This window comes from Saccostrea cucullata, unplaced genomic scaffold (assembly GCF_032062105.1).
Source record: "Saccostrea cucullata isolate Sc308-1 unplaced genomic scaffold, CSIRO_AGI_Scuc_v1 ctg448, whole genome shotgun sequence".
Lineage (NCBI taxonomy): Eukaryota > Metazoa > Mollusca > Bivalvia > Ostreida > Ostreidae > Saccostrea > Saccostrea cuccullata.
Window position 1 is genome coordinate 642,507 of NW_026937346.1, and position 21,896 is coordinate 664,402.

A 21,896-nucleotide genomic window follows, 5' to 3' on the forward strand; every position below is an offset into this window, starting at 1 on the left:
TTACAACGGAAGACCTACTGATTCTGTTGATTAAGGGTTTGTGTTTGTATTAAGCCGGGTGAGACTCACTAAAAATAAAAACAAAATCTTAATATCTTTTAAATTTAGCCTTGCTATCACTTGAAAACTGGTCCATGTAATCTCCATAATCAAAACATTCTTTGGCTATACACAGTTTAACTGACACTTGTAGTACTTTGTCGTTATGAAGTACACAATACAACTGCAGTACTGTGCATCCATGGGTATTAGTAGTGCATAAATAAATTCCCAAAATATGAAGAAAGATGTCATAATTCAACTTAGTGGCCACAACTACCGGTATGTGTTAAGAACCTTTGTTTTAAATGTAAACTCATTGTAACAGGTACAATTCTTTGAATGCTTACTTGTCAGTTCAACAAGAAAATGTTCGCCATGAAAGTAGTCCAAACAACACGGAAATGTTTCTTTAAAAAGAAGAATTAAAAAGACTCAATGTTGTTCTAAGAATAGCACTTGATATGAAAGCGCAAATATATCTTAAGTATTACTCTTTAGTGTGTAAAAACACATGGAAATTTATATGAATAAAATTAATTTCTACTTAAAACGTATGCCAAATAAGATGTTAACAATCTGCAGGAGGATGAAAGTGTGCAATTTAAATTAGGAGACTCACTTGAGACACCTTGCTGTTCTTCAGATTTCTAAGACATTATTATGTCTCATATGTTCCCTAATTCTCATATAAAAATAAATCTAACCTCATATTGTGGCACCACCCTATAGTCAAATGACCACATGTTATCCAGAATTGTTTCTAAAATACATGTATAGGGATATTTAATTATCTATATGGCTAACATGGATGATTATTGCTTTGAAGAAAATATTTTAATATTAGGTATAGCCTATGATTTAGTCCGACTCGAATCTGCACTACTTGATGATGATGTATTTATGCATTTACGAGGGTTGATCCACAAGTAATGTCACTGTGACAATATATTTAATATTTTCAAAGTGCGTTAAATGTCATCATGGTAAAAATGTTTATGTACATCTTAACGCACTTTGAAAAAAAATTTCAAAGTGCGTTAAGTGTGTCCCAAATTTAACGCGTCACGACTAAACGTCGGGTTTTAAAGTGTAAATTGTAAAAATGAGAAAAGACAAACAACTGAAAAAGCATTTTAAAAAACTCTAATGGCCCAATATTTTAATAGACAAAATTTTTCGACAATTTTTATTCTTAATTATAAGTTAAAAATAAAATGACTTCATTGCTCCTTGATCAAAAACATTGTTGTTTTATTCTGTTGTTTTAAACAAAGGAAAGGTCGAAATGGAGAATAACCGCTGAAAAGAGCTGTGATGCATTTTTGCTTCAATTTGGGGAAATCGCCCGTAGAAACAGTTATGATAATTAATAAGACACACAAAGGAGGTAATGCAAATAAGACACTTGTTTATAGATAATTTCGGCGATTTTTAGTGGGACATGGGTCACTAAATGATTAGCAAAGGATAGAAAGGCCGAAAAAGGGAGGTCGGGCGGAAACGTTCAATGGTGTCTGACGTTGTCCAAAAATAGAGACGGTTATAGACAGTTACAGCGATATGAGAAACTTTTAGCTTGTCTTATGGTACTATTCAAAGAATTTTGACAGAGGACTAAATGTTATATAGAGTGGGTGTATAATGGGTGCAGATAATTCTTTAAAAAGAGAAATATTGATATATGCGAATTTGTTGTAAATCTTAAATATTTGTTAATGAAACGAAGGGGGAAGCGTTCAAGAGTATGGCGGAGCATATTCGTCATTTGACGTTTTTTAGGTTCGGCGACTACCTTAATTAATTGCACTTTGTATATAATTTGATATTCTGAAAAGTATGAATCATTTTGATTTGAATTTTTCATGACTGATTTATAATAAATATAGCTATATATATATATATATAGGTAAAATTAAAATTAAAAAAGGCAACAAAGATTAAAACGTTAGCGCTTTCATTACATCTTCAGACGTTTCACACATGCATACTTTATTTTGACTGCAATGTCTTAAAAAACTATTAATACTTTAAAAATCATTATCTATAATTGAATCTGACAGCAAGCAAGTATATGCTTGCAGAATGTTCACACCTTTGAAACCAAATCCGACATGTGTTTATACTCTTAGCCGGAAAACATCGAAAGGTTACACTCTGTGTGGAAGTTTTGTCAGAAATCAAATTAAATCAAACTGTTAAGACTGGGATTAAATTTTTGAATGAAGTATTTCTCTTTTTCTCTTCTTTCAGTTATATTGTCTTGAAAAAGTTTGTAAAAAGGGAACACTTTAAATTGTCCTTGTCCAAATCTATCAATGTGTTCGCTGAGTTTGATCTTACGGTACTCAGGAACTTGAATATGCTCTTTATGCACCCGAATTTTAGCTCTCAATGTGGTCCCCGTTTCAAGGTTAAAAGTTTTGTCCGGGATGATTTAGATTTTTTACGACATCTACCTAAACAGGTCGATTTTAATACACAACTTGTAACTTTAGATGTAGTAAATCTGTACACCAATATAACCAGTACCTTAGGAATCAAGGCTTTAAATTTTTGGATTGAAAATTACAGAAATGAAATTGACAACCGGTTTACAAAAGAATTTTTACTGGAAGCCACCGAATTAGTTTTAAAGAACAATGTGTTTACTTTCAATGAAAAATATTTTCATCAAGTGAAAGGTACAGCCATGGGTACCAAAATGGCCCCTACATATGCAACACTTACCCTTGGATACCTAAAAGAAGCACTATATGAAAAAGCTTATGAACATTTTGATGCAGAATTTTGCTAATATCTTAAGAGAAACTGGAAAAGATATCTGGATGATTGTTTTATTATATGGAAAAAATCCATTTTACCTTGACCACTAATTAAAGAATTCTACAAAATGTTTTAGTTTTAACAATGACTTTAGCTTCTATTATTTTAATTAAAGTATATTTAATGAAAACCCTATGATTTATATTTAGTGAGGAACTATATTTCGTGGCGTAAGGGTTTTTAAAAGAAAAATATCAAATTTTCTTCTTTCGAGGTATTCAGTATTGTTATTCAGCATGCTCAGAGAGAAATTTTGTGCCGTGAAATGTTCTATTCTAAATTATATGTGACGTGCCAAGCAAAAACCTTCCTTATCTCTATTATGTCGTAACCTCAAAAGACGCGTCTAATGTCAACAAGGTAAGAGCGACGTGAAAACGCCTCCACGAGAGAAACTCTCCCCAGATGAACAACTCTCCCCAGCAGAGCAAGGGGGTTTTGTTTTATTTACATGTATATGTTAAGAGAGATTCTTGTGTGGGGTTTGATGTAGTTTATTCTTTAAGAAGTTAGTCTCTGTCAAGTGTCTGTGTGACCTTTCCTTTTCATAATTAAGTGTATATATATTTTTTTAAAGATGTCCAGTAGTGTAAAAAAAATTCCCTTAAGGCCGTATTTAAAATAAAGTTTGTTTGCCCTCTCCCTATTCGGGTTAAAAAATGCGTCGATAGCTACGTCGAAATTGTTTTTTGTCGGAAATATTCAGTGTTGAATAAGATTGAAGGCATTTCTGACATTAAAAAAAAGTTGTTGAGTGGATGAGATAATTCCGGAATGAATAATTTTGAGGTTCATTTTAAAAGGTCTAACAAATAAGTTTTTAAAGATTTTTTTTTATAACAAGGACGAAAAGGCCAATGCAAATGTGACTCCTTCATAGTAAAGTGAAACGTTTTATATAGTCTGAATGATAAAAACAGATTTAAAAAATGTACAAGATGTACAAAAGATAAATAATGACTAATAAATGTATCTTTTTATCTCCAGAACATTTTCACTGACAATGCTCAATAAAATAAACATGTATTATATTCAAAATCAGAACGTATCTAAATCCGTCATTCAAAAAATTGAAAAATATTTTACTAAACTTTTCACCCTTTGAAGCTTGACCAATGATTCTCATGGGCATAGTTTGCAGTAGTTGTACGTATGTTGACTTCGTCTCCATACTTTAGAACAACAGGAATGGTATTTGCACAGTTTTCGTATCCAGGGTTGGCTTCATTGTTACAGTTTCCTAAACCCTTTCTTTGGCCGTTAACCAAAAGTTCTGCATCAAATATCTTACGAGCTGCAACCAATGTTGCCCAAGAAAACACATAAAGACCATCAGTGGGCGCGGTGAAGAAACCATTGACTGGATTGTATGCGTTGCCATTTTGATATATAACTGTGTCATATACAACATTGACTGGAGTGTTGCGTTCTAGAATTAATGTTTTGCTGATGGCTGCATTAAATACAACGGCTCTTTTGTCTGCAAGGAGACAAAGCATAATTAAGGTACAAGGGTTACAATTGCAATTAATAGAATATTTAAAGATGTGAAAGACAAAATAGATGAAAGAATGTTTCTGAATGAATACACTAAAATTACAAAAACGATTATGTGTAAGTTTATTATGATGACCGATGGGGAATTTAAAAATGCCAAAGACTGAAATAAAACAATATTTCTGAATGCATGATTTTATGAGTAATCTTAATTTTCTCATTTTCAAATAGGTATAAGTCGCAGAGAAAACATTTCGCGATTTATGTAAAAAAAAAACATGGCTTAGACAAGTTTGAAACATGTTTGGATAGACAGGGCACTGCCATTCAAAAAAAATTTTAACACGTAAAAGATCACAAGTATGATTGATTATGAGTGCACACACATAAAGTAGCTATGTTTTCTATGGTAAACTAAAGATTTATAGTGTAAATATCGCCAAAATAATTGGAATAATACCCCCTCTCCTACGTTTGTATGGATATATTGTTTCATCCTTAGATTGGCAAATTATATTAATACTCAAGAAAAATTCTCAGAGTTTTGGTGAATTATTGGTTAAAATATAAACTTTCAATATTTAATGGTTAAACAACAATAAGGTTGGAGTAACACAAACCTAAGGAAGTATCACTGCAAACGGTGTCCACGGTTAAAGTCAAATTAAGAAGATCTCTCTGTATCTGACTTATCTGCGTTGAAGTCTGATCCCCAGTACTGTTCAACTTCAAATACTGATCACCTTCGTTATTTTTCTTCTCCATTTCTTGTACTTTGGCTTCCATTTTTGCCATCTTTTTTTTTCATTGTTATCATATCATCCACCAAGGAATACATTTGTCTGGTAAGCGATAACCTTATTGTAGTTTCTTGATTCAACTGTTGTCTCAAATTGTTCATTTCTTGGTCCGATGTCTGGTTGGTACAAACCACTGATGTTGGAATTTCAGATTTCGTATCCGTTGTAAGAGAGTGCGCTGTTGCTGTGGCAAGCAGTATGGAGAACCAATGGGGAATCATTGCTGCTAATTTAAATTTCGAAATAGCCAATGATACACAAAGAAATATTCTTCTCCGTTATGAAGCTCTTCTTTAAGTATGATATAGTTATATTATTCATACAAATATATCCAATTTCTTTCCTTCCATAAGTGAAGACTGTTTATTTTTAGAAAGCTATTTACATCAGAAAGAGCGGCAATAAAAAGTACTTAAAAGTACTTAAAACGGTTTAAGTACCTACATGATAAGTGATTATAAATGCATTTGTGACAGAAAGCATCCTTGTTTGTTTTAAATAAACTGAAATGCTACCGGAAAAGGGATTAGTAGAGCACGTCACATTGCCTTAAGTGCTTATGTCTGCTGAGTCGATATTCTGATGGGCTGCATGATCTTCAATTAAGGACATATTATACAAACAACCTTTGATCAAAACGTTGAAAATAAAAATTGTAGTCAAGTTCAAAAAACTAAATGACATAAATGGAGATATCGAGAATAATTCAAGCTCAAAAGTCCATTAAATAAAACAAAGTAGGAGCAGAGCAAAGAAGAACCTCCGAAACTTCAGAGGTGGTATCAGGTCCCATGGAGGGGTGAGTATCCCCTGTCGACTGGTCACACCCACCATTTGCTGCTTGTTATGATCGGAAAATACGGAAAATCCGTTGCCATTTCATTTTGTAAATTTCGGACTTACAATAAGTATGAAAATTTAATTGTTCGTAGGTAGAGCATGCTCTTGCATATCGAATTAACTGAGAGATATATAAACCCCATTTGCAGGGTGACGAATGTATATTGCTGCACAAGTAAGGGAAGTTGACGATTGAAAAGTTAAAGTCATCACGTTTATAACAACGTTTAGTTGATAGAATACCATTAACGTCTTTTTCAAGAATCACGCAACAAAATGTTTGCCTTGGGAAAGTCCAACCATTTGCGCGCTCTCGGAAAGCTACAATTATTTACTCATGCGTGAAACATATAATGCTTTATTTTTATGTTGACGTCTTATTTTATTTTGTTTTATTGTATGAAAAAATTCACGGAGCGTTGAGTTTTTGATTTGCTCTATATTATGATGTCACAATCAAAAACTTTTTATCTCTTTAATGCTTATTTTCTGCCTTAGATGTCAGTGCATTTGCCAATCCAATACATTGTACGAAACAGATCAATTTGAAAAATAATTATAATTCTACAGTTCTACATGTATTTCCTTGCCAACATGTACATTTTATCTTCAAAATCCTTATCCCGTTCACCAACCATTTTCACAATAATGGTCAGCGACTGGATTTTTTTTCTACAACGAAAGATATGGAGATAACGAACAGTCTTCAATCTCAAAGTCCATAAAACAAAACAAAATAAGAGCAGAGCAAACACGGACCCTCGAAACATTAGAAGTGGGATCAGGTGCCATGGAGGAGTGAGCATCCCCTGCCGACCGGTCACACCCGCCGTGTGCTCCTTGTCATTATCAGGAAATAACGGAAAAATCCGTCGTCAATTCTAACAAGCAAACTATATGATAAACGTGATGACTTCTCAAAATCAACCGGGCCAGAAAAGATGAAACTCATGTTGAATCATCCTCAGGTAGTGTACACTCAATTTTGTTCAAATCATGATACCTGGGGGTAGGGTGGGACCACAATAGCCGATAAAAGTTTTACATAGGAATATATAGGAAAAAATCTTTAAAAATCTTCTTCTCAAGAACTATTGGGAAAACCCCAATAACAGAAAAGCTATGATTAGTCATATTGACAGGTAAGTATCCTCATGTATTGAAGATTTAATTTTGTTCGAATCATGAGTACCCTTTGGCGTAGGGTGGGAAGCAATTGGGAGTCAATTTCAAATTATTATAAAGTAATATATACAAAAAAATGTTTGAAAAATCTTTAAAAATCTTTTTTTCGCAAGAACTTTCTCAAGAAGTTATATGCCGTATTAACATGGATACATTCTCAGAAAGTATTAGAATTCAAGACCCCCTCTCCGTAAACTTAATTCGGATCTGATTTGTGCTTTTTCCTAGCTCATGTGAGCGATGTGGACCCTGGGCCTCTTAGTATAATTGTAGAGAAAAAATAAATTCTCATAGGATAGGACTGGTTTACTCATAAATCTATTCTTCAAGGAGCTTTAATTCTATAATTCTTTATATTATACATTTTAAAATTATGAGTGACAGTTTGCAGAATAAACCCTTTTGAGTGTCATTTAAAACAGCGTTTAAGACTGATGTCAAATTAAGGAAATTGTTCTGTATTTTTCTAATTTGAGCTGACGTGTCATCAGTGATATTGTTCATCAAATATGATCTTGTTTCTTCTGCAATCTTTGATTTGCAATTTGAAAATCATATTCTTTCTTTTCCATTTTTTCTATTTTGGTTTCCATTATCGCCATGTTTTTTTTTCACTGTTATCATATCATCCACCAAGGAATACACGTGTCTCATCAGTACGGAAACGTATAACCGCCTCGTGTTGTTGTTTTAGAACACGATTTGATGATATAAAAATGTTGCAAAATACAATTACTTCAAGGTTTTGCAATTTAATTATGACAACAATCTCTGATGAATAATACTTTTCTGACAAGTTTTAGACGACTTATACACTTTGATATATTCAAGTTGAATTTCTAAATGTCGCACGAATTTAATGTGTAAACATTATGCCGCTTAAATTAAATATCGCAGAAATTAGTGCAATATACTATATATGAAGACTTTGCTTAGACGACTCGATTTAATCAAAGAGCAAAATTCAACAAAATTTAAACGACATGCAACAAAAGATTTATACAAGATACAAGATTTTATAAGTCCAATTTGGGCCCCCGAAGAAGCAAAATAGATTTACAAACAAAGAAGGAGGAGGATCCAATTTATAGGACATTCATGATAATGAGAGCAATTAATAAAAACGTATATGAGATATACTCAATATACATAAATGTATTGTATATGTTATAATAAAATCATAGTATAAGGCAAGAAACTGCGGGAAAAGGTACATTATATTACAACTGATCTAAGGATACCAGGGTCTTCATTATTCATGAGCCAATAACATTGATTATCCTAAGATAGACTGAATATTTTTACATTTAATTTTACGAATATTTATGAGTTCAAGTCTTTGTACATTAAGATGAGGACATACAAGGAGAAAATGAATTTCATCCTTAATTTTTTACACCGAATGGATCGCAGTACAGTTAAGGTGCGCAATGGAAATATCGACTAAATTTTGTATTTAAAAATGTATTCGCAATCGGGATGGCGATTATTTTTAGTACATTATTTATATCGGATAATTGTAATTATGCTTAATAACTTCATATCGAGGACGAGTATATTTTATATTTAGACTAGTCACGTGATGTGGCAGTCACGCGATTTTAGCACATTGACTTGAAGTATTGATGTTACATATAAATATCACTAGTGCAAGGGCATAACCAAGTTAAATTTCCAAGTTTAATATATAATTATTTTCAACACGCATTGTAGTTTCTAAAAAGTGCTACGATCCTGTTTAAATTCTGCAATTTCATTGTTAAAATTATACTTGTATGACCGAATGCTATATTTTTTGCTGATCAGCGGCATGAAATATTGATATAATTAAATTGTTTTTAAGATTTCATCAGGATCGCAGCACTTTTCAGATACCTTAATAGTTCTATAGTTGAAATGTAAAAAGCTTACTTTGATCCACAGAGTGTATGCCCTTGCACTAGATCGATTTATTAAGACCCCCAACATTACCCTCCGATGTACTTGCATACATATATACGGCAGTGTCAATTAAATACGTAATGTACAGAAAATATATTCATAAAATAGTGAAGAAGACATTAAATTCAAGTTATTGTCCCATAGAATATCTGTAAATAATATTTTATTTAATTAGAGAATACATATTTTGTTGAGAAAATATTACTTGATCTGTCTCTCACTGCATACAAACTACGTCACGTTGTAAGAAATGACGTCATATTGACAAGTGTATTGCGATCAGTGACTTGTTAATAACTTGTTATGTGGGATTTAACTAACGACAAAACAACAAGCTGTAGTAAGTTTTTATGTAGTTTGATGATTTCTTACTGGTTAAATTAGCAGATATACTCATTTTGTGGTATTTTAAAGAAATATTGTATGACGTATATTCTGTATGATGTCATAGTCAAGTTTTCCCGTACAAATTAGGCTCCGCCTCCTTTTTGTAACCTTAACTGTGCTGCGTTGTCTGATTTAAATAAAATATTTCAAATAGTTATAGTATTCTTGCAGGCTCTTCCCTTAATAATAAATCTCATGAATGTTGCTTCAAAGGACAGTCACTATATTTGGTAATACCTGTCTACTATTCAAACTAAGATATCAAAATCTTTAATCATGTTCTTAGCTTGGAAAAATGCAGAAATAAAAGCATTAAATATTTTCGTCTAATGTGATGACATGCATTATTAAATTTGACCCCAAACTATCGAAAATTCCAAGAGTCAGTTGTATATTTTATTTGATAATTCAATTTGAAAAAAATCGGGTGCACCTCTGCACATACTCTTATGTATTTTTTAACAGGATGTGTAGATTGATAAATGAACAAAATGGTTTGTATTTTGTCCTCTCTCTCTCTCTCTCTCTAAAAATTACATACAAGCTCATTAGTTAGTGCTGTCACAGACACAATTTTTCCCCCATTCGTGCTTTGATTTATTTTATAAATTCAAATTTATGTTATAATTTATACAAACATATATTTATATATTATGAAGTTGTTCTTTGAGTACATTTAAAAAGCACATACATAAACAATATACAAACAATTATAACACTGTAAAAACTGTAAAAACTAAAAATTTATTATTTTTTTTATTCATCATTGCGACAGTGTTTAATTTTAGATTTTTATTTTCAATTAAATCAATTTCGGAGAATAAAAATCAAGCCCGTAGCTACGGTTTTCAAAGAGTGGGTCGGGTCCTTAAAAAGCACACACTCATCAATTTAATACAAAAGTTATTATTAATAAATCTGATGTTACAAGACGTTCTAATTTTGTTGAATTATCATCTTTGATTAAATCGAGTCGTCTAAACGAAGACTTCATATATGTTATATTGCACTAATTTCTGCGATATTTAATTTTAGCGACATAATTTTTACACATTAATTAAGTGCAACATTTAGGAATTCAACTTGGATATTTCAAAGTGTATAAGTCGTCTATAATATATCAGAAAAGTATTATTCATCAGAGATTGTTGTCATAATTAAATCGCCAAAACTTGAATTAATTGTATTTGACAAAATTTTTATATCATAATATCGTGTTCTAATACAACAACACGAGGCGGTTATACGTTTCCGTACATCAGCGATAACCTTATTGTAGTTTCTTGATTCAACTGCTGTCTCAAATTGTTCATTTCTTGGTGCGATGACTGGTTGGCTAATAGCTAAGACAACTATCACTGGATCTAGATGTCTGGTCTGTTGTAAGGGGCAGAGATGTTTTTGCGACAAGAAAAGTACAGATCCACAACGAAAACAATGCTGCCATTTTGGAATTTGAAATCTATGGTGGCATATTTATGTCATTCACATATTCTTTTTTGTAACATAGCATATCATACCAAGTCAAGATAACTATCTCGTCAAGACATGATAACTTTCTTGTTTGTCGACAAACGCCGACTTTATATCTTGTCCAGTGAAGATAAGCAATAATATTTTTGCGATAGCTCTTTTATTCATGATGCACGATAAGTTATCTCGTCATGTCAAGATAGCTATTGCAACAAATGTGATATTTCATCTTGACTGGGCAAGATATAAGTCGATGTTACTGTAGATTCCTAAATATACGCGTGGAATTAATTATAGTGTACCTTCGCGAGAAGCACCACACACGAAATAAGATTACTCGCCTTTATTCTTATGGTGCTGAAATCTATGTTAAATCTCTTGACCAACTGTCCATTCGAGAATTATTATTTCCGCGATTTGACGTTGAAGAGCTGTTGTAAGGGGCAGAGATGTTTTTGCGACAAGAAAAGTACAGATCCACAACGAAAACAATGCTGCCATTTTGGAATTTGAAATCTATGGTGGCATATTTATGTCATTCACATATTCTTTTTTGTAACATAGCATATCATACCAAGTCAAGATAACTATCTCGTCAAGACATGATAACTTTCTTGTTTGTCGACAAACGCCGACTTTATATCTTGTCCAGTGAAGATAAGCAATAATATTTTTGCGATAGCTCTTTTATTCATGATGCACGATAAGTTATCTCGTCATGTCAAGATAGCTATTGCAACAAATGTGATATTTCATCTTGACTGGGCAAGATATAAGTCGATGTTACTGTAGATTCCTAAATATACGCGTGGAATTAATTATAGTGTACCTTCGCGAGAAGCACCACACACGAAATAAGATTACTCGCCTTTATTCTTATGGTGCTAAAATCTATGTTAAATCTCTTGACCAACTGTCCATTCGAGAATTATTATTTCCGCGATTTGACGTTGAAGAGCTGTTGTAAGGGGCAGAGATGTTTTTGCGACAAGAAAAGTACAGATCCACAACGAAAACAATGCTGCCATTTTGGAATTTTGGAATTCTATGGTGGCATATTTATGTCATTCACATATTCTTTTTTGTAACATAGCATATCATACCAAGTCAAGATAACTATCTCGTCAAGACATGATAACTTTCTTGTTTGTCGACAAACGCCGACTTTATATCTTGTCCAGTGAAGATAAGCAATAATATTTTTGCGATAGCTCTTTTATTCATGATGCACGATAAGTTATCTCGTCATGTCAAGATAGCTATTGCAACAAATGTGATATTTCATCTTGACTGGGCAAGATATAAGTCGATGTTACTGTAGATTCCTAAATATACGCGTGGAATTAATTATAGTGTACCTTCGCGAGAAGCACCACACACGAAATAAGATTACTCGCCTTAATTCTTATGGTGCTGAAATCTATGTTAAATCTCTTGACCAACTGTCCATTCGAGAATTATTATTTCCGCGATTTGACGTTGAAGAGCTCATTCGCGATAATAAGTACTCGCCAAAAATAAGGAATCTACAGTATGCATAAAAATGTCAATGAAATATCTCTATAAATGATATTTTTCTCTCAGGTAAACGAATCTAACAAATCAGCTGTCAGAGCACCATATGATTGACGACGTCAAAACGTAGCTCGTAGTGCTTGTTAATTATTTGTTCCTGAAATTGTGCCTCTAATAAAATTCATTTAAGCATAATTTGGCACTGTATCTAATTTTCATTTAGTTACCAGGTTATACATATACAAATACTGTCTAGCATTACCAAAAGATTGTGGAGTTCATTTTTTTATAGACTGGTCTACTTAGAATTGTTTTAAACACATTTTAGTAGGTATGTTTCTTTCCATTGGTAGATTTCTTTTGATTTGATATATTTTGAACAAGGTCTGGGTGCATAGATACACACAATATCCAAGTTTCCGCCAAAGTTTGCGTAAAATATGTCATTATATCAACCATAAGTTTTCACCAATGAGTCTACAATGAACCCCTTGTGGGGTCAAGCTTGAAATTACATAAATTCTCGACATCAACCCGTCCACACAAGCATTTTGTGACGATATTTGATTAGAAAACATAATCGAGATCATCTTATATTTAATCTCTCTCTCTCTCTTTCTTGCATTTCTCTTGTTTAAAAAGAGAACGATATGAATTCCTTGGCCTGCATGCTTAAATATGCCTTTGCTCGGGATGAACAAATAAGTGGAATGGAGGAGCATCCACACATAAGAAATTTAATTTTTATTTCAATGTAAACTCAACAATAATTTTAGATTACCATTAAAGCTTTTAGGTTACCATGAAAGATGTGGGTTGGCTACAGAATAATCATACAAGTAAAACCAGGAATGTCCAAGAATCTGTACCTCAAATTTATTTAGCTACCCTTTAATTACATTTTACAGGGACAATGGGTTAATTTCTTCTTAAAATAAGATTTGGGACGAGATTAAAGTTTCTGTTTATATAACAGTGAAAGAGGGGGGGGGGGGTATATCTGTCGTCATAACGGATTATACGAAAAAACAAGATTCGTAGAGAAATTTTATACTTAATATAATTTAACTATTTCTTTTGATTTTTTAAACTGTTTAAAACACTTTTTTTAGATGTTATTGCGTTAGAAAAATGATGGCTTTGAATTTAGTGTAGATCTGTTGTTTATGTGACGTCAGCGCATGGCCGTGGCCAGTGGCAGAATTTTTTTTTAAGTGGAAATTCATGGTTGATTATATCTATCTTTCGGTGGTTTTGAAACATTTGAAGCGATGGAATACAAGTAAATCTATTTTGGACACAGTTCTGCGCGTTAAAGGTTGGGCACTGTCATTTTACTCCTCAAATTCAGCCCAAATAGGCGAAAGGGTTAAATTCGTTGCATACCTGGTATATTCATATATAAAGGGGGTTTATATATCACTATGATCAGTCGTACAACGGCTTATTGATAGAAATTCAGAGGCCTTTGTTTCAACTCAACTCCGGTTTAAAAGTCTATTTGCACAAGTAGTACCTTAACATGTGTTACCAATCTATCAGTATTCAGTCACAATATTAGATTACATGTGGAAGCTGTGAGATACCTTTAGGAATAATACTTCTGAATTTTTCACAAAGTGAAATATTTGTGCATGAAATTTTTCAGCGTTTACCTTAGTGCCTGAAAGGTATTATGTTTAGTTTCATATTACCTCAAATTTCTTTCCGCTAATGAAATAATCTTTGGTAGGTATAATGAAAAGAAAATATAATGAAGAAAAGAAAATAAAGAAGATAAGTTTGTTATTAAAATCAGATATTAGAAAAATACATGTCTCATGCAATGAAAAATTATACAATTATAGATTTTCCCTTGACACAAAAAGGGCTGTCTCCCTTTCAAAGTTGTATTCATTATCATACCTACATGAACTTTAGGACAAGACCATGATTTTTTTTAGACATGACGTACGTTGAATCCAGCTAATAAAACATAAATAATAAGTCATCAACAATTTACTGAACTTTCAGTCAAGATCATACACGTCAGGACATATTCCAATTGGTCATTAAGATTTCATGATATGACTTTGAAACAAGATAATTAACACCTTTAAATTTATTTGCAACAAAGCACATATTTAAAGTTAATCTGAGGATATCGCAAAGACACGATTTTCTGAGGAAAAAGAACTGAACAGACACAGGACAAACAAGTTAATACTATTGTGTCTCCTTCTATAAGTGAAAGGTTCTATACAATCTGAATCTTGAAAACAAGATTTTAAAAATATTTATTGTACATCTTAAAGCCAGACAAAGACTGACATACATTCTTCATCCATTTTTTTTACTTGCCATGCTCAGTCAGTAAAATGTTAGATATCCAATGTATAATTGATAAAAAAAATTTAAACTGGTTTACCAAACTTTCCATCCTTTGAAGCTTGACCAATGATTTCCATGAATATAATTTGCCGTATTTGTACGAATATTGACTTCGTCTTTGAATTTTAGAACAATAGGTATGGTATTAGCACAGTTTCCGTAACTAGGATTGCCCTCATTATTACAGTTTCCTAAGCCCTTTCGTTGACCGTTTACTAAAAGTTCTGCATCAAATATTTTATTTGGTGCAACCAAAGTTGACCACGAAAAGATATAAAGTCCACCAGAGGGCGCCGTGAAGAAACCATTTCGTGGATTGTAGGCGTTGCCAGTTTGATATAAAACTGAGTCGTACACAACATTGACCGGAGTGTTGAATTGAAAATTTAACGTGTTGCTGATGGCTGCATTGAATACAACTGCTCTTTTCTCTGCAGAAGATGAACATACATTATAGGGTCTGTCGGTTACATGTACTACTTGGTAAGATAAAAAAAAACAGTATAACAAAATTAAATCAATGTGATAATAATCTCAAACAAAGTCTTCCTATGATTGTCTTCAATGAAGAATTATAATCTTATTCTTCAGGAAGATTTGATGACATATGTTTTTTCACATTTGACCTTAAAATAACTTTAAATTAAGAATTTATGTTTCGTTAAGATCATACAAACCATTATACGTTCCATTGTAAATAGCGTCTAAGGTTGATGTGAAATTGAAGAGATCATTTTGTATTTTTCTAATTTGCTCGGAATTTTCACCAATCGAGTTGTTCATCAGATTCTCATGTAGTTGTGTCTGCAATTTTTGATTTGCAAGTTGAAGAGCATTCTCTTTCTTTTCCATTTCTTGTACTTTGGCTTCCATTTTCTCCATCTGTCTTTTCATTGTAGTCATATCATCCACCAAAGAATACACTTGTCTCGTGAGGGATAACCTTATTGTAGTTTCTTGATTCAACTGTTGTCTCAAATTGATCATTTCTTGGCCCGATGACTGGTTGGCACAAACCACTGATTTCTTATCTGTTGTAAGCAACTTTGATTGTGTTGCAGCAAGAAATATGCAGAACCATAGCAAGTGAAGAGATTTCATTTTAGATCCGGAATTAATAACTGATCAAACCAACTGATATAGGAAGTATGTTTTTCATCATTGAACAGCTCGAGGAAATAAAATTGACATTGACGTAATTCTACGCACTAAATGAGGCAACAGTGTGATTTACAAAGCATCAATCAAAAAACGCGCAAAATAGCATCATAGAATGAAATATATGGAGATAACAAACACTATTAAAGCCCAAGAGTCCATTAATCAATAAAAAAAAATGAACAGAGCAGACACAGACCTCCAAAACATCAGAGTTGGGATCAGGTACCATGGAGGAGTGAGCATCCCCTGCCGACCGGTCACAACCGATGTGCGCTGCTTGTCATGATCGGAAAATAACACAAATATCTGTCGATAATTCACTGTTTAAATAATGGCCTAACTATAAGTATGAAATGGATCAAACAGAAATTGTCTTAATGATGAATTATATTTGTTGACAAGATCATTGTATCAACCTTAGAACTTACAAAATAATGACTTTAAATGAGGCTGCTGATTTTCTTGTTTCATGAACTTCTTTGTCAATGAATTACCTTATTTTAGAAATTGCTCATATGTCGTAATCATATACGAAAGGTAAATTACTTATTACAATAAAATATCACCAACAATTTTTACAGCAGCAATAAGAAAAACTTACGATATAATATGAACAGGGGATGAACAGGGAAACATCAATAAGAAAAGTGAAACCTTTACATTAATCTGAATGATGAAAACATGATTTCAAAAATAAATTATTGCACAAAAGGCAAACAATTACAAATATTTTTGCTGATCGTCGGAATATTTTCACTTACAATGCTCAATCAGTTAAATATACATGTAATACAATGTATTCAAAAACATAACATGTTTAAATGCATTATTGTTAAAATTGAATATGTTTTACCAAACTTTCCATCCTTTGAGGCTTGACCAGTTGTATCCATGGACATAATTTGCGACAGTTGTACGTACATGTATATTGACTGTAGTGGAACAATGTTATGTACAAACTGTCTATTGATGACTATGATTTTATGTACGAGTTAATTTAAAAGTATTTCCTAACACACATGGCTGCAAGTGCAGCACACTGCAAGCAATTTTTCCTTTAGATAAGCTCTATCCACTACAGAGTAAGTTTCATATGTATTATAAATGATAAAGATAAATGTTTATTTACTATTTGAATTGTAAAGTTAGCAATTTCACATATTAAGCTATTTTTTTTTAATCGGCATGTAATGTAAACAATCTACAGATACAATATTTTCCTGCCATAATGGTCCATTGTCTTGACGCAACTTTTGTAGATTTTGTGTTTGTATCTCATATTAATGTTTTGTTTTTGTTTTGTTCATTGTAGTTTTTTACCTCTTCCGAGAGTCTATAATAAAAAGCAAGCAAACATGATATTGACTTTGTCTCCAAATTTTAAAACGGGAATGGTACTGGCACAGTTTTCAATTCCAGGATTGTTGTCGTTGTTACAATATGATAAGCCCTTTCTTTGACCGTTCACCAGAATTTCTGCATCAAATATCTTACGGGTTAATTACAAAGTTTTCAACGTAAAAACATAAAGACCATCAGTGGGCGCGGTGAAGAAACCATTCCATCGATTGTACGTGTTGCCAATTTGATATGAAACTGTGTCATACACAACATTGACTGTAGTGTTGCGTTACATATTTATTGTTTTGCTGATGTATGCATTGAACACAACTGCTCTTTTATCTGCAGAAGATGAACAGAATACAGTATATTTGTAACAATTTTGTTCAAAATTTTGTTCAAAATAGTCTCAAAAACTACAGGTATGAAATATTTTCAAACCATGTCCTGGAAATAACTACACTGTATATTCATAAATTTATCCTTTATGGATATTTGTTGACTTATAATTCTTTATTTTACAATTTTGAACGTGAAATACGAGGGTTGATTTAAAAGTAATGTCACTGTGTCCATATCTTTAATATTTGGCGTCATATTATAAAAGACAATGCACTAAAAGATGCAGAAACATAAACATAATCAAAATTGATAATTTCAATTAACAATGTTTAATTGAATTCATTTTATAGACGTTTAAAACATAAAACATAGGGGGTGTCGCCGCGTCAAAACTAAACGTCACGTTTTTATGTGTATATTTTTTGTATATTTTTAGAATAAAAGAAGACAAATACATTCAAAAAAGCATCTTAAAAGTGAAAAATTAAGTGGCGGCATTGTTTTTTTTTCATCATAAACATTGTTGTTAATATCTGATGTATAGCAGAAAGGAAATGTCGAAATTGAATAAAACGCCGAACTGAGTTTTGAGGATAAATAACACAAACAAACCTTTTTTCAGAAATGAGCATTATTTCTCATAGATTTACATTTAAATTAACAACCTGAATAATGTTTACCAAGTAAAATGGGAGGAATTTATAAAATTTTGTCATAAAGTTAAAAAATTGTGCAAAATTTTGTATGGAATTATGTAGAAGGCAAAATAAAATCTCACATCTAAGCACCAAGGAAAACCTACAATTTCTTTATATTTCAGGGATTTATTATTTATTTTAATACAAATCAAAATCAGTCAAAAAATATATATCAACCCGCGCATCCATTTTTTGTTTGTGATAAGTACCCTTAATGCGTTTCTTCTTTAAAATCGGGAAATCGCTAGTAGAGACAGATACTATAGTGAATCAGACTCGCAGAGGAAGAGACTTGTTCATAGATGGTTTCCGAGATTTTGGGCGGGTCATGGATAATTAAATGATCAGCTGAGGACAGAAAGACCGAAAGATACGAGGTAAGGTGGAAACGTTCAATGGCGTTGACGTTGTCAAAATAGAGATTCGTGTCACGCGGTTTGAGTGATATGAGAAACTTAAGTTTGTCTTATGGTACTGTTCAAAGAATTTTGATGAATTACACATATAGTGTACAATTGGTGCCAATAGTACTTAAAGAAAGTAAAATATAATGTATTTGTGAATATCAACTTTTAATGAAACGATGGAGGAGCGTTTTTTAAAAAAAAAAACAAAAAAAAAAAAACGTGACGGTGCATATCCGTCATATGACGTTATTGAGGTACGGCGACTACCATAATTGCACTTTGTATATAATTCGATATTCTGAAAAGTATAAATCATTTCAATTTGAATTTTTCAGGACTGATTAGAAATAAATATAGCTTTCATTATGTATAATATTCTTAATTTACGTGGACTAGAAGCAATTTTAACGAAATTGTGACATTACTTTTGGATCAACCCTCGTAACATTTAGAAATTAATTTTAAGATCATACAAACCCGTATGTATCCCATTTCTGATCATATTTTGTCCGTTGTCCGTCCGTCCATCTGTCCGTCTAGCTGTCTGTCTGTCCGTCCGTCCGAAAACTTTTCACATTTTTGACTTCTTCTCAAGAACCACTTGGCCAATTTTGACCAAACTTGGTACAAAGCATCATTGAGTAAAGGGGAATTCAAATTGTTAAAATGAAGGGCTAAGTCCCTTCACAAGGGGAGTTATGCAAGAAAAAAAACACACTAGGCCAGAAAAGCTGAAACTTATGTGAAAGCATCCTGGGGTAGTGTAGATTCTAAATTGTACAAATCATGGCCCCCGGGGTAGGGCGGGGCCACAATGGAGAATCAAAGTTTTGCAGAGAAATATATAGGAAAAATCTTCAAAAATCTTCTTCTCAATAATAACTGGGCCAGAAAAGCTGAATCTTATGTGGAAGCATTCTGGGGTAGTGTAGATTCTAAATTATTCAAAACAGGACCCCTAGGGGTTTAGCGGGGCCACAGTGGGGAATGAACGTTTTACATAGAAATATATAGGAAAAATCTTTAAAAATCCTCTTCTCAAGAACCACTGGGCCAAAAAAGCTGAAACTTATGTTGAAGCACCCTGGGTTAGTGTAGATTTTAAATTGTTTAAATCATGACCCCGAGGGTTGGGTAGGGCCACAATGGGGAATGAAAGTTTTACATAGAAATATATAGGAAAAATATTTGAAAATCTTCTCAAGAACCACTGGACACGAAAAAGCTGATATTTATGTGGAAGCATCCTGGGGTAGTGTAAATTTCAAAATCTTAAAAATATAAGCAGTGGGGTAGGGGGGGGGTCACAATATGTATTACAAGGGGATATCTAGTAAAAAAACAGAATGGTCAAAGTTTCTCAGGTTAGCGATGTGGGTCATGGGCCTCTTGTTAGTTGTTACCATATCATCCACCAAGAATACACTTGCTTCGTGTGCAATAATCTTATTGTAGTTTCTTGATACAACTGTTGTCTCATATTGTTCATTTCTTGATCCGTTGGCACAAGCAACTGTAAGTGGATTTTCAGATTTCTTTTCTGTTGTAAGCAGATGCGATTTTGTTGTAGCAAGAAATATTCAGAACAATGGCGGACGCAGTGTTTTCATTTTCGATCCGGAATTGATAACTGATCAAACCCATCAAACGAATAAAATTGCATGATAGAATGAAACATATGGAGATAATTATTCAAGTTCAAAGTCTTAAACATACAAAATTGGAACAGAACAAACACAGACCTCCAAAATATTAGAGATGGGATCAAGTGCCACAAAGGAGTGAGCATTCCCTGCCGACTGGTAACTCTCACCGTGTGCTGATTGTCATGATCGTGAAATAATGGGAAAATCTGTCGACAATTCAGTGTGTAAATAATGGCCTATAGCTAACAATGATTATGTAAAAAAGTAAGTAAGCATTTGAAGTAATAATAAATTGCATTGCATTGGCTGATGTCATTGTATCGATCAAAAACATACGAAATTATGACTTTAAGCGAGGCTGCTGATATTCTTGTTATTTCATAAACTTTTTTATCAATGACTTACCGGGTTTAGAAAATATTTATAGGTAGAGCATGCTCTTTTTCGCATCGAATCAGCTGGAACATATAACCCTGCAAGCAAGGGAAGCTGATGATCGAAAAATTAAAGACATCACATTTATCATAAAGCCTGGTTAATTGTTAGAGACAAAAAGACAAAGTTATTTTCTCATTTTTGAAACATTATGAATAATTTTTTTTTTTTGCACACGTTAAATAGGCATAAACAGTCGCATATGCCAGATTTGGATTCTATTTTTCTGCAATTTATGCATAAGGTTTTATGTTAACGTCTTATTTTGTTGAATTGCATTATATGAAATAACTCTGAATGTTGCGTTTTCACTCCGCTTCATTATGACATCACAATCAAAATCTTTCAATCTCTGTAATGCTCATTTACTGCCTCAAAGATCAGTGCATTGGAAATTCGAAAGTATTTTAAAAAACAGATGAATTAGAATAATAATAATTATTCTACAGTTTTACATGTATTTCCATACACATCTCTTCAATATCCTCAACACGTTTCCCAACCACTTTTACAACAGTGTTCATCGACTGGCGGCTCTTTTTCCTACAATGTTAAAACGACATGGAGCTGAAGGCTCGGGTTATACCGTTAAAAATGTATTAATTTATTCAGGTGTATCATCATCCACGAAATCGTGTTATGTCTGTGTGGTACAATACACATTAATACACATTGATTATGGAATACCCTCGTATAGGTATAGCGTGTAATATATAGAGATAATGAATAGTATTCAAGCTCAAGAGTCCATTAAACGATACGAATTTTGGAGCATAGCACTCACGAATCTCTAAAACATCTGAGATGGGATCAGGTGCCATGTGAGTGAGCATCCCCGGCCGCCCAGTAACACCCGCCGTGTATACGTATGTGTTTTTTAGATGAACATTTAAATAATATAAGCCGTTCTTTCAATAATGAGATTCCTATATAAATTATTGAACTTATTTATGTTAAGTAATACATTACTGTATAAAATATTTACCTTCTTCA

The 21,896-nt window shown here is 32.7% G+C and overlaps 2 protein-coding genes across 5 annotated transcripts in view; both read right to left on the bottom strand.

Annotated features, from left to right (window-relative positions):
- Nucleotides 1–5,307, bottom strand: part of LOC134247986 (uncharacterized) — a 132,583-nt gene extending 127,276 nt beyond the window's left edge. The window contains exon 1 of the mRNA XM_062730403.1: nt 4,983–5,307. Within this exon, the coding sequence (XP_062586387.1) occupies nt 4,983–5,157 (175 nt within the window). The 5' untranslated portion in view covers nt 5,158–5,307. The remainder of the gene's footprint in view (nt 1–4,982) is intronic.
- Nucleotides 1–21,896, bottom strand: part of LOC134247981 (uncharacterized) — a 171,785-nt gene that overhangs the window by 134,424 nt on the left and 15,465 nt on the right. The window contains exons 1-2 of one of the 4 annotated variants that reach the window (XM_062730396.1): nt 15,551–15,889; nt 14,099–15,304 (exon numbers count right to left, since the gene is read on the bottom strand). The exons of 1 other annotated variant lie outside the window; for it this stretch is intronic. In XM_062730396.1, coding sequence (XP_062586380.1) covers nt 14,907–15,304; nt 15,551–15,860 — 708 coding nt within the window. In that variant the 5' untranslated portion in view covers nt 15,861–15,889 and the 3' untranslated portion in view covers nt 14,099–14,906. Of the gene's footprint in view, nt 1–14,098; nt 15,305–15,550; nt 15,890–21,896 lie in introns of those variants that run through there. 2 more of the 4 variants (XM_062730394.1, XM_062730392.1) reach the window with 2 other exon arrangements.